This window comes from Glossina fuscipes, unplaced genomic scaffold, assembly GCF_014805625.2.
Source record: "Glossina fuscipes isolate IAEA_lab_2018 unplaced genomic scaffold, Yale_Gfus_2 116, whole genome shotgun sequence".
In the NCBI taxonomy this organism is placed as follows: domain Eukaryota; kingdom Metazoa; phylum Arthropoda; class Insecta; order Diptera; family Glossinidae; genus Glossina; species Glossina fuscipes.
Window position 1 is genome coordinate 1,635,322 of NW_023998459.1, and position 27,357 is coordinate 1,662,678.

Consider the following 27,357-nt stretch of genomic DNA (forward strand, 5'->3'; position numbering starts at 1 on the left):
GTCAAAAAAAAGAGATTTGTCATATTGTCTGTAACCACTTACCTCCAGGCAGCTATGACACCGAAATGAACGAGTCTGTGCGATGCGCTGTTCTTTTATAGCCTGAGTCTCACTCGCTTGTCCTAATGCCAACATGCTCCATATGTTTACATAAGTTTGAGGTAATATGCTTACGTGTATGCTTAGCTTAGGTTGGCTGTAGTCGCAACCTTAGTTACGACTCGCATGATCCTACTTGTATACAACTTAAAACCAGCTTACAACTAGCTTATTACTATGTTTGTTCAAATGTCTACTCGCTAAGCACTCAGGTACTAAAACGCGTGATTCAATCACCGTTAGGTATGTGAGTGCTTGTGCACTGTGTTTACATGTTCTTAGTGTGTTTCTACATGTGTGATCGTGTCTCTGTACATTTTGTGTATGCAGTTTATGCATTGTCGTATGTTCTTATTATTTTCTTTTCCTACCTAAATACTTGCTCCTATAAGTTTGGGTATACCGTAACGGTGCTACACATTCTGCGCATTTTTACACATAGAGATTCTTGCTGAAGTTTGTTCTGCATGCATAGATTTTCTACCTATGTTCAATTCTGCTTGTTTTGTTTACCCCAACGGTGCTGTGCATTTTTACACATAGAGATTCTTGCTGAAGTTTGTTTTGCATGCATAGATTTTCTACCTAAGTTCAATTCTGCTTGTTTTGTTTACCCTAACGGTGCTGCGCATTTTTACACATAGAGATTCTTGCTGAAGTTTGTTTTGCAAGCATAGATTGTCTACTTAAGTTCAGTTCTTGGATGTTAAACGTTTTGGGATTTTACTTGTATTTATACTTTGAGTTTTATTTGGCCTTTGAGTTCTTAAACATTTTGAGATTCTACTAGTATTTATACTTTGAGTTCTTAAACATTTTGAGATTCTACTAGTATTTATACTTGGAGTTTTATTTAACCTTTGAGTTCTTAAACATTTTGAGATTCTACTTGGGTTCTTAACATATTGATTTCTTGCATCTAATTTTTCTTATATTTGGGTTCTTGGCTCTGCTATCAAATATTTTGAGGTTTTGGAGCCTAAGCTGTTTGTACACTGGGGTTCCTAATTTCTTGGATCTGAGCTTTTTTCCTTTTAATTGAGTTCTTTACTCCGCTATTACATTTTGAAATTTGGATCTAAGCTTTTTGGTACACTGGGGTTCTTAATCTGTGCTGTGGTGTGCTTCTGTGGTTTTACAGAGGCATACTCACTATGTGCTTCTCTTTACACACATGTGGTGTGTGTTTCTATGAATTAACTCACGTGGGCCTGTACAATAGGTGTTTAGACATTTTTCTCGTTACAAGGTATAGGCATATTTAGTGTATGTTTTATGATTTTATCTTTACAAGGTATCGGTATATTGGTGTGTGATATAATGATTTTATCTGTACAAGGTGTAGGTATACTTAGTGTGTGTTTTATGATTTTGATATTGGAGGGGGCTGTCCGTGTATTGCTCACAGAACGGCATGCGTGGACAGATCCGACTTGCTAGTTGCGGATTGGGGATAGATGTCTAAGGCGGACGGACTTGTATTTCGTAAGGAAGCAAAATCGCTTCCTTACAATGCTAACTTAAGCGAATAATATAATGAAAATAGGTTATTGCTAGAATTACGAGTAAATGGGTTACAATTAAATTAGGCTATCTTAACTAGGTTAGGTGTCACATTTGAAATGTAATAAAATATAATAAAATGTAAAACAATAACTTGTAAAAGCGGTACAGTGCGACAGATCGATAGTGCTACAAACCTTTTTTTATGAGGCAAATTCGCTGCTTAAGACATTGTAAGCATAACTGCCTGTATTCTATTTTCTACGAAAATCTATCTAGGGAACATTCTTAATCTAAATAAAGAAAAATTTAATTGAAAAATGATAAATGGCCAATCTAAGTATTTCGAATGACATTAATTAAGTTTTACATAAATTTTGAATAAAGCTGACTAGAATCCGTCCTTTACCAAAATGTGTATTCATCGGTTTTTATCTGTTTTCAATTCTGACGTTACGACGATTAACTGAAATCACATAAGCGAAATTTTGATATCTTGTTCCAATTACTTATCGATTTAAGATTTGCTGTAATGTACTATTCAAAGCCTTATATGCACTTCATTGTCTTTGCAGTAAAAGCAGGGCACAGGAAAAACTAGATGAATTTATAAATTATTTAAATCAGGAAAAGTAACGCAAATGTTGATTTGGTACCCACACGTAGTTGGAATGAAACCAGTAGTACAGCAGTTTTTAGAGAATTTCAAAAGAGAAATTCTTTTTGTCCTTTGAAATGGAGTTGTTTGATTGTAGAGAAGCCTGCACAGTTGCAAGTTTCTCGAATACAGCAAACGATATTAACATTATGTTCATTTAAAAAAAAAACTAGTTTCAATATTTTTTTACATTTGTATTTTCATACATTTTGTTTTTGCTTTGTTTTTCTTCCTTTTGCTGATTTATATTTTTGGAATCACACTTAAATAAACGAAGACACAAACATATCCAGAAAATATTTTGGTTGGAAGATTTCATACCAAATATTAAAATAGTTGAGTCATTTATTAAAAAAAAGCTGTAAACATAAAGATCGAATTCTTTGTTTACGCATTAAATTAAATATCAATCACAAGTGTTTTCTTTTCTTTGCGTTGTATTATATTATATTTACATACATTACACAGTAGAATTATAAATATACATTTAAGTAGATGGTTACATGCAGTCGTATTTAGGTAAAGTACTTCAAAGCAGTTTCTTGTAATGAGCTCACGGATTTTTTATATCTCTTAAACTTTTATTTTATTTATACTTATAATGTAAGCTCAAATAACGACAAATCACCTCATATCATTTATATCTGTGATACTCTGCCGTTGGATCACTCAAGTGATTTCGGCAAGTTTCTATTATACTTCGCTGTATATTTTCTTTTTTTTAAAGTGGAAATATGAATTGTGTTAAGTAATTAAACTAATCTTACGTAGATGGACTGAATATGTAATATCGATATATAATGGAAAACACATGCACTTACCGCAGTAAAAGATTGAAGTCCGTTCAAATCCGTTATAGTTGTCTAAGTGCTTGATATTTCGATGATTGTTCCTTGTGTTATTCCTTTTTTAATTTTCCTGTGGCCTTATGCCTGTAAATATTTTATTACTTTATGATTCTTTGATGTTAGTAACAATCATAATGTATTTTTATTTTATTTATATAAGAACACCCCTCAAATATGGCGGAGATAAAATATTAAGTAAAGGACTATCGTCAACATTCTGTGAAAACTGTTCGAAGATATTTTAAGTCCGAATGGTAATATATAGTAGATGCCATGAGAAGTTGTGAATGTTGTTAACAGTCATACTGTTTTTTATATGCGTAACTATTTTAAGGTTGACTTCCTGTCACTATAAGTGACAGTTCATTTTTTCAAACTTCAAAAAAGAATATTTTTTTACTTCAATAATCTTGCAGAATTTTTTGAGTGGACATTCTTATTGGCTTAGTCCAGTTAATCCCTGCGACCAAGTTGTTACGAAAATTGGATATTTGATGATTTAAGGAGTTCATGACAATTATCCGATTTTCTAGGAAACCAAATTTTAAAGAAGAGTAAACGCAAATGCACGCTTATGAGATTTTGCCTGTCTCTGCTCGCTGACGATTGTCGGAAAGATTACCAACTGTCAAACAGCTTTTGTTGATTTATATTTTGGTTCCAATCCCTGCTTAAAGCCGATGTATGCATTAAAGAGTCACTAGAAATTATAGCTTCTTGAAAGTCACGACTAAGACTACAATAGAATGTATGATCTATCGGTTGCGCCTTAACTTCTATTGATAATACATTGTGTAGCATTCCTAGTATCTTTAGAAAGGCACTCCAATGCAATTCCTTAAGAGCATCTAAGAATGTTGGTTAAATTTTGGTTTCTAATTCTGTATTGAATTCAGCCATTTTTTATTCTGTTATGTAATGGATATTTCCTTTTAAGAGTTTCTTCGCTTTTTTGGCTTGTGAAACATCGCCATCAAAGCAAAACGACAGTTTTGAAAAGTGTGTGCCTTGAAATCTCTAAACGTTTTATCAGTAAAGACGTCATATTAAAACTTAAGCTTTTGTAGATTGTGCAAGTGTGTGCGCGACTGTCATTGTGCTATTGGGATTTTATGACATTTGTTGAATTACTATCAGTGATCACCATTTTACGACAAGCACATAGCTAATAATAAATGTAAGAATTAATACCTTCTCCAAAGGCTATGTTTCTGCCACCTTTTTTTATGCTTAAATAATTTTGTTTTTATCAACGAACTTAAATCCCGCGGTGTTACTATCCAAATTTCAAAGAGGCAAACTCGTAGCAGGCGCAGATCCGAATTGTGAGTGAACCCCTAGACGTTGCCAACCAAAAGCTTGGCAACAGATAAAAAGAAACAAACTTAGTTAATTTTCGAATCATAGTAGGATTTTAATATTACAAGTTAATATAAATAAGCCCTAGGCAAATTGAGCCTGTTTTAAAGAACCGACATTGAAGTTAAATTATAATTATTTATGATTTAGATTTTTGCAAAAGACCCTGAACGGATTGAAAGGTTCGTAATTATATCCGCACTGACTGAGTTTTATGAAGATAAAGTTCCTAGAGAAACGGTTCAGGACATTAAAGTTTACGACGAGAATGTTCTTTAAGCGACAGCAAGGATAACAGAAGCAATCTACTTTCATAAAAAGGTAAAGAGACAAGCAGGTCGCAAACCAAATTCCTAAGGTGTAGGGGCGTGAATTGCTGTTGACCGGATTCTATTGAATCTACTTGGTAACTATCGGTAAGAGACCATATAACAGAGTCATACTCAAGTATTAGTCTCCAATCTCATACATAGTCTTTTAGTAATTTAAGAGTTGTCAAGCTCTTTGGACCGTGTGATAAAACGTAGTGCTGGCCTGCCTTTAGAGCTCAGCGCCCAAATTAGCACGTCTTTGATCAGATATAACCTTTAAATTCGTGAACGAATCTACACTTTGCAGTTTAATTAATTTGCACTTGACAATGAGAGGATTTGTATACTTTTAGATCTGGCTGGATTTAATCACCGAGTGGAAAAAATTTATGTACAGAATAAATAAAAGGGCCCCTAAGTGATTGTCTTGAGGGACACCTGACATCACGGGAAATTCATCCGAGTTGACGTAGTTAAATAGAACCCTAAATGAGCTGTTATGAAGATAAGAGGTTATCCATTTTAATAAATACAAAGGGAAGCCAGAGTTTCACAATCAATAACTTATGGTTAACTGAGTCAAACGCTTTACTAAAATCTGTGTAAATCTGTATATGTAAAAGCTCCTTATTCACGCTTCCTTTATTTGTGGTTTCAATATTCGCGGATGAAAAAAATGCGAACCAATTCCCATATTCGCTGCTATAAATTTTTTTAGTCGCGGTTTTTGAGAATGAAAGGAACCTTATTACTCAATGAATAAATTATTGTTGGGAAAATCCCAAATCTAGTTCATTTCAGCTAAATAATGTCCCTAAATAATAATAAATTACCTAAAGGGAGTATACAAACCTGAGCAAGTATTAAATGTAGCCAAAACTGCACTGTTTAGGAAGAGAATACCAAACAAAACATCCATTTATAAAAGCGAAATGTCTGCTTCTGGATTTAAGGCAACAAAGGATAGAGTTACATAGGTGCTATGTTCTAATGCATCTGGAGATTATGTCATTAAGCCACTGATGCTTTACAGATCGCTTAATCCTAGGGCTTTAAAAAATCAAAACCAGGATAACCTGCCAGTGTTTTGGCGTGGTAATAAGAAAGCGTGGGTTCCAAGCGTTATTTTTTGTGACTGGTTCCTGAATTGTTTCGTCCCTGAAGTTGAAGCTTATTTAAAAAACAGAAATTAGACTTTAAAGCACTTCTAGTTTTGAACAATGCACCAGGTCATTCTCGAGAACTTGAAGCTATGCATCCAAATATAAAAGTGCCATTTTTACCTCCCAAGACGACAACTTTGCTTCAACCTATGTGCCAAGGAATAATCCAGGGCTTTAAGCTCTATTACATTAGACGAACCTTCGAAATCATATTGAATAATATGGAATGTAATCCAGATATGAATGTTATGGAATGCGGGAAGAAATTTGACATAGCAAAATGCATCGCAAACATAAAAGAGTTATTGGAAGAACTAAAGCCAAACATATTGAAGTCCTACTGGACAAAACTGTGGCCTGCTCTGATTGGGGAAAATGACGAAGAATCTGTGCAAGTTTAAACTTTGACTGCAAACATAGCCAAAATCGCGAATAGAATAGGACGAGATGGGTTCGAACAGAAAGAATCAAGTGACACTCAGGAATTGCTTGAATCGCAAGACGAAGAGTTGACTGAAACCGACTTGGAGGAAATGTTAAATTCACAGCTCATTGAAAAAGAGGCTTCAACAAACACTGGAAACGTTATATTTAATTTTAAAAGTGAAGGTTTACGAATGGCAAATGAGCTTCGCAATTTCTTTATGAACATTGATCCGTCTATGAAACGAAGTCTTATTTTTAAGAGGCAAATTGCTAATGCGACTGCTGCGTATCAGTCTGAATTGAAGGAGCTTTTAAAAACTGCCAAGCAAGAGAAACTTAAATTCTACAAACCATTGCCTAAGCCCTAAGATAATTAATCAAAATGGTCATAAACTTCAATTAAATTGATCTTTTTATAAATTTGATTTTTTTTTATTTTGTCACCTAGGAACGTATCCCCTATAATCCCATATAAATTGCCATTCGGTATTCACAGTTTCGGTATTCGCGGCATTTTTATGGAACGTATACCCCGCGAATAAGGAGCTTCTACTGTATAAGATATCCCAGTGAGAGCCACTAGAAAATGACTTGAAAACGTGGTAAGTAGACTCTAAGAGATTCTCAACACTTAGTGTTCCTCTTAGAAAGCCATGCAGAATTGGAAATATCTAAAATTTGATGGCGGACGGTAAATGATGAGTAGCAATTCGTTCAAACTATTTAGGTAAGATACTCAAGTTGCCAATGGCTCTATAATTCTTGGCGAGATGTCTGTTTCCACGTTTGTGAAGTGGGATAGGGAAATTACTCTTATAACAGCAAGGGAGAAAAACCTGTTTTTAAAGACCGATTAAAAATCTTTGACATAATACCATACAACTCGTCAGAGTATCATTTGAGTATACATGATGAAATTTCATCATCTGCAGTTGCTCAACTCCATTTTTGAGACCTCAAGCCATATGTAATACGTAATTTTTTGAAATGATTAATTAGAAAGCGAGATTTAACGGTTTAATCAGGATTAACATTTGAAAAATTTCATCGCAAGAGACTCGAAATCTCAATACCACCTGAGCAGTCGGAGACAAAACAAAAGACATGGGAGATCATTTGAGTATATCTGCTATGGTTGAGGTAATTAAATTTATGTCTTTCGGCAGAATAGACAAAATAGTCGTAATTACAGAACCACTTTTCATAAATTTTTTGAAAATTTTTTGAAATTTTTTGTTTTTCCTATTTTGTAATATTTAATTCCCTTGTTAAAAGATGGCGGGGACTTGTTGCAAGGGCGAGGTCGCTTGAATGCAATGGGTACAGAAATAGCTAAATTTAATACATTTTAGAACAATAACAAAAAGGTACCAATAAAGTAAAATACTGGTTTTGTTAAAATCATAATATTTATTGAAGGAAGTTGGATTTGGCTCGTTAGAGTAGTTCAAGTGACCATCATGCCTGTAGTAAAAGGAAATGCACATTACTGAATGATACGGATCCTCAGGTGAACTAAAAGATGAACGATTTACAACTGTTCCCGTGAAGTAGGCAAAGCAAAGATACAGCAGTTGGCCATCCCATTAGTTTTACTGCAGTAAATTAAGATCAAATAATTCATTGAGAATTCATTGAAAAGCATAATAGCTCTATCACTTGTTGAAGTGGGGACCATACCGACAGAATTACCAGTCTAACATCAAGTGACTTGTGGTAAATTGAAGTCCCTCAACGCTATGACTATATCAGTAGGTTTAGACTTTTCGGCCACGTGAATATAGGCGCAAGCTACGTATAATCGTTTACTGGCAATTTTCAAGCACGCTACAGACAGTCACACTAAGGACCTACACATGAGACATTCATTACTCACCAGAAGAGCTGACAATACGCCAAGGACCATTCTATATTCTGCCATATGTATGGTTTCATTCAACTCACGAGCTTATATGAGAAACACGATAGTTTCTTCTGTCGACCCGTACTCCATGCTTTCCTCTTCTAATTTATCTTTTTTTTATATTCAATCAATGCTATTTACATTTTGCATTTATTTATATTTACTTGCAATTTAAGGAAGAAGTACGCATTAAATTACTGTAAATAAAAATTTTACATTATTTCTTATTTAGAGCAAGCATGATATATCATTTCGTTTTAATGAATTTGTCCCTAATTTTTTTTTTTTTTTTTTTGGTTCTAAGTCGTTTTGCGAACTAATAACAACTTCAAATTTTTTTTTTTAAATAAAATCACTTTCATCAAAATGTGCGCTTGCTTTTCTCAAGTTCACGCAACGCGTCACATGTATATATGTGTATTTTTTGTGTTTAAAAATGTATGGATAAATATATTTACTGTTCACGTAAAACGAAAAGGAGATAAATTGACGCAAAGAGATATAACGAGTGAAAGAAGAATAGAGAGAATGATCAAAGGACTGAGAATCATTTTGAAAGTAAGTATTACGAATTTTTCATTTTATTAAGTGTAGTTGCGAAGTATTTGATCATTTGAAATATTATAACGTAAATTGGAATTGAGTTTATTTGATTTAATTTATTTAACTTGTGTTAAAAATTATGACGAATTTATTTGTCACGACTATCTTTTCATTTTATTTTTAAGTTCTGAAATTTTTCTAAAAAAGCAAAACAAATTTCCATCGCACAATCGAAAAATTTGTGAAGTATGCATTATTTTTGTGTGTTCTTTTACCCTTTTGGCAGCATCCTTTTACATAAAAGCATAAAATGCTGGAATATAATATTGTAAGTGTGTTCATTATCGCATATGCATAAAAGCACATGCACAACCAATATCATTTGCAGTTAATTTCGGTTTTGTTCTAAATCGCACGAACTATAATGCGCTCTCATATTCAAATCAGATTGTTTCAACTTTTGGAGCAAAACTTAATACCTAGTTGCAATTAAGTATTCCTTCTGCTATGTCACCTTTACATTGTATTATTTTAACGTTTTTTCACATACGCTGTATTTGGTTACAAAAGGGAAATTATTTCTGTGTTGACATTATATTCCATGTTGCCGTTATTGTTCAAATACAAGTAGTGCTTTGTTATAAGCGCAAAGTTTCATTTACTTTCACGTGTTATCAAAAATATTTCTTTATTACGTAATTTTTTAAAAAATCGTTTTCAGACATTTTGTACACTGCAATTATTGGACGTTCTCTTTTCTTTTTTTTATGTTTAAAACTATGTGTACGGCTAAGTGAATTATTGTAATTATCTACCTTTTTAAAGTAGGTTCTCCATTAGTTAAATATTTGCAAACCTATTTATAAGTTGTCTTTTTCACCGACAAGATGCTTTTCCTTTGTTTTCCATATTCTCCATGCATTTCGCACACTTTTTCTTTTTTTCTTTTCGTATGATCGCTATAGGTCGTCGTTAAATTTAACAACCCACTGCATTTGTACGTATTCAACGCCATCTTCCACACTGGATACTTTTCATCAAGCTCAAAAAACATCCTATCATAATTTACCATCTAATACACAAACTTTGCTAAAAAATTATTTAACTGCTTCTTTATGACACGAATTAATGATAGGGCATTTACCATCGGATTTTCGTAGGCGTCAAACAAGGCAGCATTTTAAGACCAACTCTATATCTGTTGTACACAAAAGACATACTAACCTACTGTCTTACGCACGCGTTCACGTTTGTAAATCGCGCAGCAATTATAAGCGCACATACAAACCTATCATGGTACGAAGGCAAATCCAAAATCATATCACCACCTTAATCATATCAGCACCATAATCGTTAACTGTCCCTAATATTGCAACCTTAGAAATCTCAGATCGGTTCCTTGGGAATGCATTTAGCATGGGAGACAGCGCAGTGCGGTGACTGCGATGCGACCGTACATGGTGGATGCTCCGTCGGCAAAAGTATAATATCATTACTGACATACTAGACGCATGCCCAGTAGCGACCTTCGAAGGTGAACGCGCCCTATTATGTTTAGAGCGACCGGTTTGGTGAGTAGAATTAAAATCCACTACTACAACGCACGCTCTGAACAAGGTTTTTCATGCTGTGCGCTCAGACACATTTTGGCGTCACTATTTCTTTTTCATTATGAAACTCCGGTGGGTAAAAGCAGTGATTCATTTAAGTTGCAATTGACTGACGACAACATAATTTCATATACCATCCAGACCTTGCGATTTATAGACTTAAAGGAATTTTGTTTCAGTGCCAGCACCAATACAGAAATGAGGATTCTAAATTTACTTCTCTGTTGGTAAAATTCACATTTCAAAAACATACGTTGGTGTTCTGGTTTGTCTACAGAGGCCCAAATATGGGCAGGATGTTTTCCTTAAAATGGCTTCGACAGCCTTCAATGGATTCCATACCACATAGGTATTTAGGTATTTTCAAGTATTTTAATTCGAAATTCTGTTTTCGAAACGCCGCAGAAATTATACACAATATTATCAAGCAACGAATGTGATCTTTCATTCTAAAAAATTTAGAATAAACGAAAAGAACATTGTTATTGCTTGAACGTTTGGCAACTTTGTCATGACTGCTTACAGACTAGCAAATGCATCGGTAACTGATCTATTTCATGTATAAGCGTTTATGAATACCAATGTGAGCTCATTGCCTAAATAAGCTATGAAGGAATAGGGCATGTTCTACTTATAGTGTGCATAAATTAAGTTTGTAAATTTAGTCTCTAGATAATAAAACCTCTCCGAATGTGATCATTTTATCACCTTTATCTTTGCCGCTTCGTTAGGAAATCGTTACTGTATACTAGTAGCCACCGCAACAACATCATTCTTTCTGGTCGCCGTTAGCTTTTTACATTCTTTCGCTGTCGTCTTTAATGATTTTTCCGTCATATTCATCACCGCCGCCAGTCTATCATTATGATCGCTGACATATTCTTCATTAATTTAATCAACGCTGCCACGGTGTTTTTAAACTGCCGTTGCCGCCACCTTCATTGACAATTTTCGTTAAGACAAGGGCTGGCAAGCGCCAATAAAAAATACCGTTGCCAGAAGAAAAACGTGACAACAATAAACCTATGGCAAGTGTAGTAGAATTTGAAGAACAAAGGGGCGAAATAGCAAGGCTTCAAGGGGATTTGCGTTTGCAAAGAAGCAACGCCAAAGCGGCCCTAGTCAAGTTACATGAGCACGTAGTGTCCAAAACCTCTTAAATTGCCCTGTAGACTACGTCTACAAAAGACATTAAAAGATGCAGCCAAACAAAAAGCTGAAGCTTTTCTAACGCATCTAGACAACATAGCTCATGTAATAGCTTCATTAGAATTTTTTTACAAAAGACCTGAAATATTGATCCGAGGCCATATCAAAAAAGGTAAAAATTATCTGCCAGTAAGATGGGTTTCGGATATTATTAAATAAGTAGACGGCGAGAGTTTACCATTTCAGCGGGTCGAAGCAAATATTAGTTCCGGGGCATCTCGCAAGGCGTGACCATAGCGATTGCATGGCCGACCCTGAATGGTATCCTGATGTGCGATGCACGTGCGAAAAGAAGCGGCGAAGGCAAGTGTTAGGAAATATCTTCAAGATTTGTTATAAAACAAAGAATAATTATTTTCCAGTTGCTAGATAGAGCAAATGTTTAATCACGCATGCATACACATATATTGAACTTGCTAAATAAGTGCTTGCATTTGTCCTTGGTATTTAGTACATATTTCCTTCTCCACTTACACTTTTCATACATGCATCCTCAGCAAGTATTCATACAATCAATGTAGCACATACATAAGGTAGTCTACACATAAGATAAGGTAAAACTTAAACAAAAATATGTTGTTATGGTACACAAAGAGATTTGTGATTTGCGAGGTAATAATCGAAATGGAGATTAACGGAAACAATCCGGTATTCCACGATAACGCTACCTGCTTTTTGTGCCTTTACCGGGCAAAATAATAAAAACAATCCGTTGGCCGTAAAAGTAATTTTCTTAAGACAAACAAAGCTCAGATTCTAACGACGAAACCGAAGAACCGACCATTTTACTTTAGAAATGTTCTTGAAAACAAACCTTCTGAAAATTATTAAGTTAAACCCTGGCTAAGAAAAATTGTTACAACCTTATAGCTATGTATATTGTATTTAAAGTTATAATAATAATAAATGAAAACGATATAAAACTGGAACATCTTAAAGCTTGGAAGCAATTTTTCATCGAATCTGAACAGCGTCCTTCAGATTGAAATTGTAAAAACTAATTTTCATTGCAAAGGAGTTAAAATACCTTGGCTATAAGGAGCCGTTGGAGCAATAAGGAGAATTTGCATACGGATAAGGGCGACTACAACGTGATACAAGAATGGGCATTCCCAAATAATCAACACGAACTACACAGGCGTCTAGGAAGTTGCATATATTACTACCTAATTTGCATGACCTCACCATTGAGAGCTGTCTTCGGTGCAGCGAGAAGACAGCAAACACATTCTCTATAAGTGGTAGGTTTAAAACCAATCTTAAAAATTACAAAACCTCTGTGTTCGGTACTAATACGAAATATAAGTACCAGAATATAATAAAAATAAAGACAAATTAGATGTTAGGAAGATAATTTTTAATAAAATCATAATAAGAAAGAGCGTAGCAAGAAAATATTTGGAGAATTTTTCGCATTTAGTTCTCTTTAATAAACTGAACACCTTTGCGTCAACGAATCGCTCACTTCTTACACACGTATACTCTACATCATGTATAATTTGTTCTAAGTTACATCACTTAAGCAAATTTTCTTTTTGCCTTTAGTTAATAGTAGCATTGCTCATTTATATTAATTTACAATTTTCTTAGGCTAAATTAATTTACCTCCGCTAAGCAGGCGTAACATTTTATAATAAATTGCGATATAAATATCTCCTCTAACATTAGATAAAATCAAGTCATTCCTGCTTCTGATATGGTTCACATACGGGTGTATTTCGTATTGACGGTAACCATTATTCTGCATTGTGAATGGTGTAAATGTTGAAGCCATTCTTGTCATTGCAAATAACTAGGTGTGTCTGTTAAAGGCCCATACTGAAGGTTGCTTTTGCCAAGTCTCGATAGTAGTTTCAATCAAGGACTGTATGATTTTCTTAAGCTTATGGATTCAGCGTTACTACTTGCTGGTGGCTCCCTTAACGGAGCCACTTTTGAGTTCAACTTTACCGAATTTTCAAAGCGAAAAAACCCTTAGCGATCACTAATTTGTATTTTGGACATGATGTACTAACTACATGGAGTGAGTGTGTGGATGCGTTAACGGATTCATTCTTTCTAGGGATTAATGATGTGGTGCCTCCTTGCTTTTATTTTCGTATGTTTGAAAGTAACTATACATATAAAGTAGAACACGTATATATAGATATATAAATATGCATATATCTTTAAAGTCTTTAAAGCACATAGCATGAAAATAAATTATCTTACACTTAAGAGTTTTTAAAACAAAGTTTTATAAACTACAAAGGACCAGCGGAGGGTAACTCGCATATATCGCGCCATACCTCTGGTTTACTGAAATCTCTTGCCTACGTAAGGGTCTCTCGAATTTATTGAATTCTAATACACGTACGGTCGGTCTATACTTACTAATAGATACAATCAAGTGGAGTGCATTGGCAAATGAAAAGTTATGGGAGCAAGTGCGTAGCGATTGTATTAGTGTATTAACGAGCTTTGATAGCAGTGTTATGAATCAAATAACGTAGCATTAATTTTTCTTAAAAAAATCAATTATAACTCAATTTTTAATTAAAATGCAAATTAAATGCAAAAGGCATGGTGCGAAAACTTGTACACATAAAAAGTACAGCTACTTTTAAATCCTTCTTAATATCTAAGATTAAAATTTTATAAATCGTTGGCTTTTTCCTTTACAATAGACAGAGCGGCATGGGTTTAGTAACATAAATCCTATTAAACCGTGTTCAATTTTCCGTAAATAATTAAAATAAGCCACATTGTGACACATATGAATTCGAGCGTACAAGACTCAAAGCGACTGGCACATTTTTATGAAGCTGAATACAACTGCATACTATATAAACTAACAGTTGCAAATTAGATGGTTCCAAATTTTTAAATGGTCCTAAAACAGAATGTATATGCTTCTTTAAAAGCAAAGTATTAAGTACATTATAAATAAAAACTATCCGCCTGAGTGGCCGAGTATGCAAGAGTCTCGACTTGCAACTTTAATGGTCGTGGGTTCAAATCTCAAGTGCCGTGAAGTTTTTAATAAAAGCCAAAAGCCTTAGATGCTAGTGCTTTAAGTGCTATATTCTTAGAATTTCTCCTCCGGGTAAATTTATAATAATAATAATAATAATAGAAACACATTAGAATTAACTACGTGCAAAATCAATTAAAGTATATCATATTCACGAGCCAATCAAAATATAACATATAATATAAAGCTTTCTTCTAATTATTCCCTAGGCGTCTTCTAACACTCAAGATGATTTTTGAATAGAGTAGTATTGAATTATAAGTATATTGACATTTTGGCAGCTCTGTTATGTTCATGAAGTGAGTAAAAAAAGTTTTCTTGTTTCTACGTCCCATTTTCGTGGGATAAACGCGGTGTTAACGTATTGTTATATTATAGTTGATAGTAAAAATTAAATTTATTTATACTTTTTTACCGCCTTTAATTTAACAGTTACAAATATGTTGGTGACAGGTACTCATTCAATTACAAACAATATAAATGTTTTAAAATTTTTTCAACCCAAAATAAATTTACAAGAAAGCTATTTTCATTAACGTGCATATCTTCTAGGTGGCGATTCCTGGTGCGTTATGTACTGTAGAAGACTATGTAATAATGTCACAATGTGCACACAACAAAGCTATACATTTAGCTGCAGAGGGAACAGTGTCAGCAGCAGACATTTCACAAACACGTAAGCCATAACTAGCTCTTAAGTTAAAATGGTGTAATAAAAGCAGAAGGATAATCAAGCAGCTGAAAGTTAGCTTTCGCTTTTGCATTCAACTGCTTTTTCCAAATAGCTGAATACAAAAGCGAAAACTAAATGTTTCATATTTGATTGACCTCGGATTTTAAGAATCTTTCTAATTTGACCTGTTGCATCTTAAGAATTCGTTCTGAAGGTGAACAAAGAAAAAAAGACACACTTTTTTAATAAGTTTTCTTAATAATTCTGGGATCTATTTACGATTCTCGTTATCGAACAAACATCGTTGTAAATATACATATTTGAAACAATTAGTGAACATAAAAAGATTATTTAATCTCGCAAATCTCAAAATGTTGGTCATATACAAACGACAACACATATAGCGTTATACATATAGTTTGCTCCTTTGCCTGTCATCGCAGGATATTAAAATATATATTTATTACTCAGGTTAAAAATAAAACGTGTATAAAACGTTAGACATTGAAAAAGCTGTATATATGTATATATATATTTTTTGGACACGGTACAAAAACAATAAGATCAATTGCTTATTTCCGATGAATTTGCCTTTTGACACCGGGGTACATGAATGTGGAACTTTTAAAAATACTTGTGTGCAAGATAAGTATTCCACAAATGCAATAATCAGTCTAATATAGGAAATAGAAAGTTTGTCATTTAAGAAGAAAAAGTTGTAGAATTAAAGTAAACCACTATATATTTCATAGAATTTATGACAATTAATTTTATGTAGTTGTTATTATTTTTAAATTGTTGTCAAGGCTTTTCACCTAAATTTTCTGTCTTTTCTGCCAAGGGCTACCCTTATCCCTCAACATCCTGTTTGGAGATTAACATGACTTCAATCTGCAGTTGCTTTACGCAAACTTACGCGTTGCGATAAGAATTATACGATGAGATCCATTAGTTTTTCTGCATGAAAATGAATTTGTAATTGAAATTGAAGCAAGTTTACGTTTTATTTATTAAACTTTGTTTTAAAAACATACCTTGCAAAAAGTTTCGAAAGCCAAGGAAAATATTAGCCAACGCGCACACATGTGCTTGCAAGCATTCCTACCGTAAAAAGTGCCACACCTTCATATATTTTTTACTGTCGCATAAACATATTCATAGTGAGTGGTCTTAAACAGAGAGAGTACACAAAATTCATTAAATATGCTCATTTCTACTTTTTTGACTCTTTTAAACCGATTGTCTAGATTGGATGGGCGCAGCCTATCGTGTAATAATGTTCTTGCATGAAAGTTGGTAACGAAATGATCCACCTTGTATATATAACGCTTTTGTACACATACGACGATCATATCATAAATATTACGTCATAAGTGCAACCAACGAGCCAAATTTTATATGAACGCAAATGAACATCATCATCCGAGAAGTGCTCGGTTTTGTGTTTTGTATCATAGGAAATAGGATATAATATTATGTTTTTATAGTAAAATTGGTTTGTGTTGCAAAAATTAGAACTAGTTTGGTTCCTTAGTTATATCATGTTTTCTGTATAAACATATGTGTGTTATGTAAAAAGTTATATTTAATGTACGTATTCTTAATTGAGGACATAGAAGGAGCATTAAAAAATTGTTTTGGTAAAAGAGAAAGGTCACTCAGTTAGAGTGCGAGTATAATAAGAAGTTAGAAGGTATTTCGGCGTAGCCAGTTACAAGCACCGTGCTTTGACATCTATAGATAATGTCACACCATTCGCCAAGCTTGCTTTAGCCACAGTTACTAAATTTCGAATACTATGTAATACGTAAGTCCTCAGAAGCAACAAGTAAATGTCTACAGTGCGCTAAACTTTTACCGCATTACATAAAGCCATCAGCTTTCCTCCATACACCTCAGGCCGCTAACATTTGCCATCATTCAGGGTAAACATGCGCGTACGTGCGAAAACCACCAACGTGTTTAGTTGACCGAGAAGAAATTCTTTTTCCCATCTTCTTTGTAGTACAAGCACTTAGTTATGTGCTACTTTATTACTTCTTTTTATACGGATAATATACGGATAATAATACTGCAAATCGTTTCCGAAAATATACATACTGCATAGCAAAAGAACTTTCGCCTACGTCCAAGGAGTTCTCAAACCGATTTCACATGATCATTTACAATATTTTACAGTGTTTCTATAGTACATGACATGTAATCGTTTAGTTTATTTAGCTTAGGGGGCAACAGTAATCTTTGTCTATTCAAAATTGTTTGACAGGTACCACTACAAAGATAGTCACACATCTTTGAATCGCACGCTATTCTATTGAGTAACGATTTTAACGCTCTTTTTGGGTATTCCAATCAATTCTGGACGTTTTTTCTTATTATTCATCTTTAAAATAACTCGCTGTTGCGATTAGGATATCCTTATCAATTATAGACCATATATGTTTCATTCCGTTCTTAAAATAATTCCACTGAAACTTTAAGAAATTTTATCCTGAAAATACTTAATAATACTTGGACGCTGCGATATAGCGCACTAACCTTTGAATACTTACGCATCGAAAATAAAACTTTCTCTAAAGAATCAAGCTTTATGTTGTCGCTTATGTTCCTCTCGTTATAACGATTTAATTCAAACGAGCGTTGTTGTTTACGCGTAATTTTGTCGTAATTTTCCGAATCGTGCGGTTACCTTACAGGCAACTTCAAATTGACGTGGCTTGCGCTTTGCCCAACATCAGCTATCGTGAAAATGTTCAACATGTTCTATTACACCAAAGTTTTCGTCCTCGCCAGACATAACTCCACTAAATGATGGCAGTATTCTGGTAACGCTGATCGACTTTAGATCGACTACCTTTTTTTCCTTATAAAAATTTACTTGTTAAATGAAAGAAATCTTCGATGAATGAATATTATGTATTGGCATTCTAAAGCTGGAATATAACTCAAGGCTTGCTTCCAAGGAATTTATTATTATATAACTAGGTCTTCAGTGTAGTTGTTGTTTTTTTTCTCTTTATTTTTCTTCAGCATTAGGGTGTGATTAACGATATAATCGAAGAAAGTTTGAATTAGTTTGAACTAGTGCTTTCCCGGAAGAAAAGAAGCGTCTAGGAAACAAAACCAGCAAGACAAGCGCGTAGCATGCGGCGGTTTAATTGGAGCTTCGATACGCAATATATTTCAAATCGTTAGATTTACCTTAATAATACTGTTACGGAAATGACAAATCCTGTTCATTTCAGCTAGGCAATAAAATCCCTAAAGAGGGAAAAACCAAATGCACATTCGCACCGCGTCGTGCGGCTGCCGGCCGAGGAAAAGGAGTACCAGAAAAGCAAGTTAACAAATTAAAAATAAAGCTATAAAAAAGTATTTTTTTTTTTGAATTCAAAGTTGTTTGCTGCGGAAGTCCATTAAATACGTTCGGATGCTTAAGATAAGGATCATCCATCGTATACCAATGGTAGGTTTCGGTCTCACCGGTCTAAAAGTGGTGATTTTGATGTCAATGGCAAAAACGGCCTGAGGAACCAGAGCACCCAGTTCAAACCTTGAAAGAACATTCGGACAGCTTAGCAGTTGATGAACCAATTGTTTCTAGACGTTTACATGCGGCGGGGAAAATCCTAAATTCATTGCTAGCTAAGCAAGAAAAGAGGAGCTTCCAAGCGCAAGAAGTCACGGGTTAGTCCAGGAGAGCCATGGAACAGTGTGTAATGTATCGGGTACAACTAAAACGAAATGAAACTATCACTGTAGATGTCGACTGACGTCGGTTGAACAAACTTAACAATGTGTTGCTGTAAAAAGATCAGAAACAGTGGCTAAAATGGCTACCACACGAATTGATTGAAAATGCCATTTTGGCCACTTGTTGCATTTCGATTAGGAAGACTGCCATAACCAGCATACTCACCATACATGACGCCTTCTAGTTACTACTTGTTCAGATCGTAGCAGCATGGCTTGGCCGGCAAAATTGAAGAAGTTTGGAAGTGATTCGCTGGTTGGATCGCTGCCAAACAAATATAAGTTTTTTCGACACGATATAACCAAGTTGCCAGAAATATAGTAAAAAGTTATAAAAGATGATGAAAACTATTTTGATTAATGTACATTGTACACTACTTCTACTTCTAGTATATTACTACTATTACTTTAAGATAACTAATGTAATAGACTACTTCCTACTTCCTCGAAAGGAATGTTTCCCGCATTTGAATTACACCGGAGAGTGCTTTTAAGCATTAACTTTCTTCCTATGACATGTTTGGCGAAATGCCTTTGGCACGTGGATATTGGCTTTTTGTTCAATTCGAGTCCTAACCAAGCCGCGCATGCTCTACCAAGCTCGCCCTAATGTGCGGTAAATAATTTACTAAAACTGTTTCATGAACTCACTTTGCATCCTGGGACTGAGCGGATAACTTTTCCATGAAAACCTATTCAAATATTAGCAAAAAATTTTAATAGACTGACTTTGCAATTCGTTCACTTTTTATACCCATGAGTATGAGGGTTATATTCCTTTCGTTAAAACATTTCAACGCCCAGAAGGAAGCGTCACAGATCCCGGAATATATATATGTATCGACTTCAAATTTGGCAAAAGCATTGGAAGTTGCATGCAGGTTGATATAGAAAATGTACCAAATGAATCAGAAGGCACGTCCACAGCGCCACGTAATCTGAGCACACATCTGTTTTCTTAAAGAAATATAAAAAATTGGTCTTTTCTTCATTACTCATAAACTATAGTAAAAATTTGAACACATAGTCTAAGGGTGATGTTTTCAATTAAGTATTGTTCCCTTCTTTAATAAATTATTCAGCTGTCGTGTTATGTTGACAAAATTTGTAATGAGCAACATACATTCAATTGAAATTGAATGAAATTATAATATATATAAATCTTCGCATATCGTCTAAATTTTTCGGTGCGGGTACTTTTTTGTAGTTTCGGATTTGTTGGGGTCTGGTTTTATGCCTTTAGAAGCTATAAATAAGGTATCCTAAGTAGGTTACGTAGGTTGTAGGAAATTACATTTGGTAGGGGTTTTCATTGTAGGCTTTGAGTTTTTCCAGTAGTTTTATTAGATTCTTATCCTGGTGATCGAAGCTACATCCGTGGTGTATTATATCACCAACGAACAAGAATGCTTCAGAGCTTAATCCTGATAAAGCTATAGTTAGCGTTCTTCGGAAACTGTTAAAAGAGAGTTTGTTTGCAAAGTGTAGTTTTGTACGCTGATAACGTCGGCGGGTGGAGAAGGCTGTTAGTAGTCTGCCTTTTTTATTTGAAAACCTTTTAGTGTTGAAAAATATTATGCTCCTGCTAGTCTGTCTAAAATGTCTTCAAGTCTCGTCAAGGAATATAAGTCGTCTACGATGTTTGCTAATCGCCATTTTTTTATCTCGGCCTGATTTTTCTTCAAAAGAAGTAAACCTGGTGAATAGTAGGAGATAGTATAAGATTCAAAAATATTTTGTCTTAAGATTTCGTTAAAGGGTGTGGTGCCGTGTAGAAATTATTTACTTTGAGGAGTTCGTTTTCTAAGTGGAATACTATGCGCCTGAGTAGCCGAGTAGGCAAGAGTCTCGACTAGCAACTCAATGGTCGTGGGTTCAAATCTCAAGTGCGGTAGAGTTTTTAACTAAGCCGAAAGCTTCAGATGCTAGTGCTTTAGGATTTTCGTCCTAGAATTTATTCTCTGGGAAAATTTGTAATAATAATAATAACAAGAAGTGGAACACTAACTGATATTATTCAAATAGTTTAATGAGCTTGAATTTGAGACTTTTATGGGCAGTAATAACTTTTTGAAATATTGGTTAATGGAATTTGAGTGTTAATGTTACCGATTCCGTAACTTTTAAATGGTTCTGTATTAATGTGTGGGTGATGTAATATTATTTCTTTTTATTACGTTTTCAGGATTTTGATATGTTCTCGTCCGTGTTTTGGTATTGTTGTGTTAGCTATGAATATCCATTTCTCTATTTTCTTATTTAATAGTGCCATGTCATTTTGTATCTTAATATCTATTGGTACTATTGTTTCGCATATTGTGAGCAAGGTTATTTTGATTTTGCTGATGATTTGGTCATAACTAGGAAGATTACTTTGCATTGAAAAGTAATTTTTTAAGCTCTGTTTTCGGTTCTGACTTTAACACGTTCTTTATTATTTCGTTACTATTAGGAAGGTATTAAAGCCTTTATATCTGCCTGAGAATGAGGGAATGGGTATGGAAGCGATTTCTAAATGAAATGCCTTATTAGGATTGTTGGTTCTTTTCTTTGGTTTCTTCCAATAATTGTTTGGCTTCTTCTCTGTTTAAATAGTTATATATATCCGCCTGAGTGGCCGAGTAGGCAAGAGTCTCGACTAGCAACTCAATAGTCGTGGGTTCAAACCTCAAGTGCGCTGGAGTTTTTTAATAAAAGCCGATAGCTCTAGATGCTAGTGCTTTAAGACTTTAGTCTTAGAATTTATTCTCTGGCTAAATTTATAATAATAATAATAATAATAAATAGTTATAGTTTTTCTAAGATTTCTTTTTCTAAGATTTCTTTTTCTGTGATATCTGTTTTTATCCTGTTGTCGCTTTCTGTTTACTTTCTTCTAATTCTTGTAATTTAGTTTCAATAGTTTCAGGATTATATTTTCTGTGTCCTAATTTTTTTGTATAATTCTATCTATTGAGATATTTATCTGATCTAACCAACCCCAACCGCCAATATTATTGTAGATACCTTATATTGATAAAATTCTCACTGCTTGTTAATCCTGTACATTTTTTTCAAGTTTGTCAACTCAAAAAAAAAATCCTTATATATCCGTCGGATATTTCTTTCAATAGCTCTGAGCCCTTTGATGATATTGAAGCCTCGAATCTGTTTGCTAAATACTTCCAATGAAATTTTTCAACTGCCAATTGCGATTGAATTGTCAACTCCCCGATATCTAGCTCAGTTTTGATTGCTAAATTACTACTTAATTAACTATACATGTGCTTTGTGCAAAAAGCAATCTAAACAAAAAATTAAAATTAAAAAAATAAACTAGTGTAATTAATATGTGCACGTGTGTGCGTGTCGAAGGGCGTTAAGTGAATTTTATTGTTAATATACTCATGAAAGAATGCAATTCGACCGTTTTCAAATGTTCAAATAAGTCTTATTATCTTTTTCTTTTCTTTCCTTCTGCTTCATTTATTTATTTTTTTTGAGACATTTAATTTATGTTCTACTAAGGGTTGCACTACTTTCATCAAAGAACACGCTCACAAAGCCATTGCGACAAATTCTTTTATTTTGTAAATAGAAAAAACGAAACCACTCCATATTATAGAGTATGAGAATTTACTTCTTTTACTTTTTTTTATCTTTTTAGCAATAACCTTGGCAACTTTGTGCAAGCGCTGTGGTCATATTTTTCTCCTTGTGTAAAAAATTTCTCATTTTCTTCTTTTATATTATTACTTTATTGCTTTGTACGTTTTTAAAAGTGTTCAAATTTATTAAAATATACTGAGCTTTTTGTGTGTTTATTGCTAAAACAGATCATGGCGAATACCGTACGTGTTTCCTTCAAATACAAAAAAAAAGAAAAAATAATAATTTAAAACATTTGACATTATCCTCAGTAGTTCCCAAACCTTTTCAAGTGAGTGGTTATTTCACAAATAACTAAATAATAGACAATCATAAGGCATAATGGCTCCGGGTGCGCCAGGTAAAAACTCGAATAGGTTTCATATGTTAGCTGACACAGCCTCCTAACGAAAAAAAATTAACAATTCGGACTTTCCCATGTTTCCAATCAGTGACATCACTCCTATCGAAAAAAAACATCGTTATTTCTTCAACCGATGCTAGAGTAACAATTTCTCAAATTAGCCGATTTGCTATAAAAAAAGCCCTAGATAGCATTACAATATACATAGACTCTATCTCGATTCTACGCGATGGGAATTTACTGGTCCTCGCTGGGAATCCGCGCGCAACCGAAAAGCTTATAAAATCGAAATCTTTAGCTAGTCTATGTGCTACTTCCGCTAAATTGCATGAGAAACTTAACTCAGTTAGAGGCGTAATTTATGCCCCTTGCTTAAAGCTTAAAGCATGTGCCGGAAGATAAAATTGTTCGCGAAATGGGCGATCAAGGAATGACTGAAGTATATAAATTCACCAAACTGAATGATGACGGAAAAACACGCTCTCCTACAGGAAGGATTATTTTAACCTTTGATCGCTACCGATTACTGCGAACAGTTGATGTGGCTTGGTATAAATGTAAAGTAGCACTATACATCCCAAATCCTACGAGGTGTAAAAACTGCCAACGCCTGGGTCATACGGCAAAAAGATGCACCAGTCTTCCATCCTGTGCTAACTGTGGTCTTCCTCCACATGCGGAAAGCTGTACCTGTAGTTTCTGAATAAATTGCAATGATCAACACTCTGCGTTAGGCAAACAATGCCCACCTTTTGTACAAATGCATGAAATTCTAAAAATCAAAACAGAAAATTACTGTAGCATGGGTGAAGCGCGACGCAAATGCCGCGAAAGAAATCCATCCGTAGCCCAAGCAATCGGCAAGAGTAATACCTACGCTGCTGTTGCCTCGCAAATCGAACTTAGTAAGCCTTTAACTCCAACTCCTTCCAATGAAAAACGTGTTCCACCGTTAACCCAAAATTATATTGCGAAACCAGTTACATCACCCGCCAAAGATAATATTGAAAAAACCAAAGCAACACCAAATATTGAGAAAATTAAAACAACAAGATATATGCTAAAATCTAATATACTAAATTCTCCAGAATCTCCAGCTCTCAACTTTACTCAACAAATTACAAGTGGTAATGAGTCCATTCTTTCATCCATTAATAAATCTTCAATTTCAAATTATTCACGTGCGCCCACTCGTTGCGCTTCAAATGTACCAAACCACGTAAGTGCAGATTATTCACGAAAAATTCCTATAGCGACCTTCTCGACGAAGACGCTGACATGTCAACTTAACCTTAATTCCACTCTGCTTCCATGTCATTACAATTAAATAAGGTTTTTAAAATTCTACAATGGAACATGGACTTATTAACAATTTTGATGAACTCCGTACACTCATCCAACCTTTTTATCGCTTCAAGCAGGCCATTGTAGAAGCTCTTTTAATCCTATTCCACCCAAATCATATACTGGATACTTCACGAATGCTGATCAAAATTTATAGTGCAAACAAGGAGATGGTATTTTTATAAAATCAAATATACCTCACAAACGCATAAATTTTAGTTCAAACATACAAGCCGTAGCAATACAAATAATGTTTGACATAAAATTTACAATTCTTTCGCTCTATATCCCACCTTCGCAATCGTTTTCTCAGCAAGAACTCTACAATTGACAGCAACTTCTCCAGTGCTTTCATCGAAAGTAAAAGGACTCCTATATCTCTTTCAAATAATATTGATAGATCTGCTATGTTCCTGCAAAATTGCATATCCGCCTTAGAACTTGGAAGTTGTCTCTTCAATTTGAGGGAGAGGACAGATGGTCTAGACCGCATCTTATACCAAACGATCAGCGCCATGTCTAAGTCTAGTAAAAAGAAATTACTGGACCTAAATAATACGGTATTTTTGACTGGTCATATAACCTACAAGTTGAAACTGCCAACAATTGTTCCAATTCCAAAGTCATAAAATGTCTCCATCGCATCGGACTATCGCCCAATCTCACTTTTATCTTGCCTCTCAAAGGTATTGGAAAAGATTATGGCATCTAGATTATCTTGGTTTCTTGAGTCCAAGAATCTGATAACAAATCAATAAGTTGGTCTCAAGCAGAGTAGAGGGTCCATCAACGCTCTTTTAGATATTGATTATTTTACAAGCAAAGCAATTTCCGAACGGAATCGTGTAATAATTCTCTCAATTCAAAAAAGCATTTGACAGAGTTGGTCTTCATATTATTTTAAGACTCTTGAAATCATGGAATGTTGGACCCGAATTCTTCAACTACATCAAATCATTCATGTCGCATCGGCGGTTTAAAGTTAAAATCAACAATCATCTCTCTGATTCCTTTCCGCTAATGAATGACATTCCGACTCTTCTTTCTGTCACGCTTTTCCAGTTCGCCTTCAAGGAAATTAGCAAAATTCTTTGCCGTGTACCAAGAGTGGAACATTGTCTCTACGCGGACGATATATCCATTTTTACAAAAGAAAAAGATAGCACGAAGGAAATCAACATCCTCGAATCTATTTGACGAGAGATCTCCGCATGGGCAAACTCGTCGGGGGCTAAAATTTCCATACAAAAATTTAAAAAAATGCACATTTGTCGAAAGCAGATTTGCGATGCAGGAAATCTACTGATGCATATTAATGACTCACCAGTACTAAACGTGCAGACGCTGCATATTCTCGAACTCAACTTTTCCAACAAATATCGTTGGAAAGCACACTGTCTGCGGTTAAAAAACTCTATTTTAACAATGGTGAATTTCATACAGTTTCAACATCCTTAAACCGGTCTATCACCAAGCCGTCAGAACAAGTTGTTATGCTTTTCGGACCACGCCCATAAATAATATTATAATTGATTGTGGTCTCCCAACTTTAGAAAATAGACTTTATGAGTTAAAAGCCAAAATAGTCCCCAACCGTCTTAATTCAAACAAATCTATTCTCGGTGATGAAGTGAGGAAGATTATTATTGGGAAGAAAATTCCAAAGTCACCATCTGCAATTGACTATTGTTTGTACGTCACAAAGGAATTGAACATTCCTTTAAAAGTTTTCCGCTCTTTTGGTGTTAAACCTCCATGGGTTTCGAAAGACTGCTCTTTCGACATCTTGCTGTTTATGCACAAGGAAGAAGATGCTCCAAATTACCTCTTCAGGAATCTAATAGCAGAAAAAACCCAAGTATTGGAGACTACTGGTTGGAATCTTTTATACACAGACAGCTCGAAATCTTCTGCCGCCTCTTGCTTGTGCCAGGTAGATGCTACAGGACAGGTTCTTCTCAATCACATATTACACGAAAGTACTTCAACTTTCACAACCGAAGCCAGAGCTATCCTTCACGCTGCGATCCTTGCCCATAAGAACAAACCCAAAACCGTCATTTTTATCGAAAGTTTGTCTGTATTACAAGCTATTCGGAACCCTTCGACTTCGAGATAGAGCACCATCAACGAAATAAGGAATATATTTGCAACACCCGACGGAAAAATTAAAATGTTATGGGTACCAAGTCACATCGGTTTATTGGGAAATGAGCATGCTGATCTAGCGGCAAAGGATTTTGCTCCTGCTCCTCTAATTATGAATGATATCATGGAAAAGTTGGATCTTCAAAGATACATTGGAAGAAAAGTTAAAGAGACAATTGCAGAAGAAAATTTACAATACCATCATCAACACTACTCTTCCGTTGACCCTAAATTAACTCCACCGTTATATCCAACAAATGTTGAGAAAACCAAGATCCAAATATTTTCGAGAATTCGCCTTGGTCATACAATTGCAACTCACCAATGGATCATGAAGAAGTCTTCCTCCCCGATCAATATAAAGCACATTCTCTGCGACTGCCTTAACTTTTGCTTGGCTCGATGTATTGCATTTAAAACGATTAACACTTCGGACATTCTACAATCAGCTTCAGAACAGAATATCAATTTAATATATTACTTTATTAATACTACTAAGCTCATTATCTAATGTACATTTATTTAAATTAGAGCCGATAGCCTGTGTTGCTAGTGCTCAATGTCTTTTTTTAGTCTAAGAATTTATTTCATTAGTCTGAAATTATAATAATAATAATAACAATATCTTTTTAGCATAACGGTGATGGGTATGAAAAATTCGTTCACGACCGAATATAATTTTCTTACATGTTATTGCTTGAAATACCGTAATATATAAGTACAATAAAATAGGTTTATAATAAAATTAGAAATATGCAAATTTATTATACACCTAAATTCACTGTTATAACAGCATGTTTATT

General features: G+C 34.5%; 1 protein-coding gene across 9 annotated transcripts in view; it reads left to right on the plus strand.

Moving 5' to 3' along the window:
• The window catches only part of LOC119640266 (rho GTPase-activating protein gacF), a 461,105-nt gene that overhangs the window by 209,386 nt on the left and 224,362 nt on the right, over positions 1–27,357 (plus strand). For 5 of the 9 annotated variants that reach the window (XM_038038162.1, XM_038038163.1, XM_038038161.1 and 2 more), the window contains one exon: positions 15,198–15,321. The exons of the other annotated variants lie outside the window; for them this stretch is intronic. In XM_038038162.1, the coding sequence (XP_037894090.1) occupies positions 15,198–15,321 (124 nt within the window). The remainder of the gene's footprint in view (positions 1–15,197; positions 15,322–27,357) is intronic. 9 annotated transcript variants of the gene reach the window in all.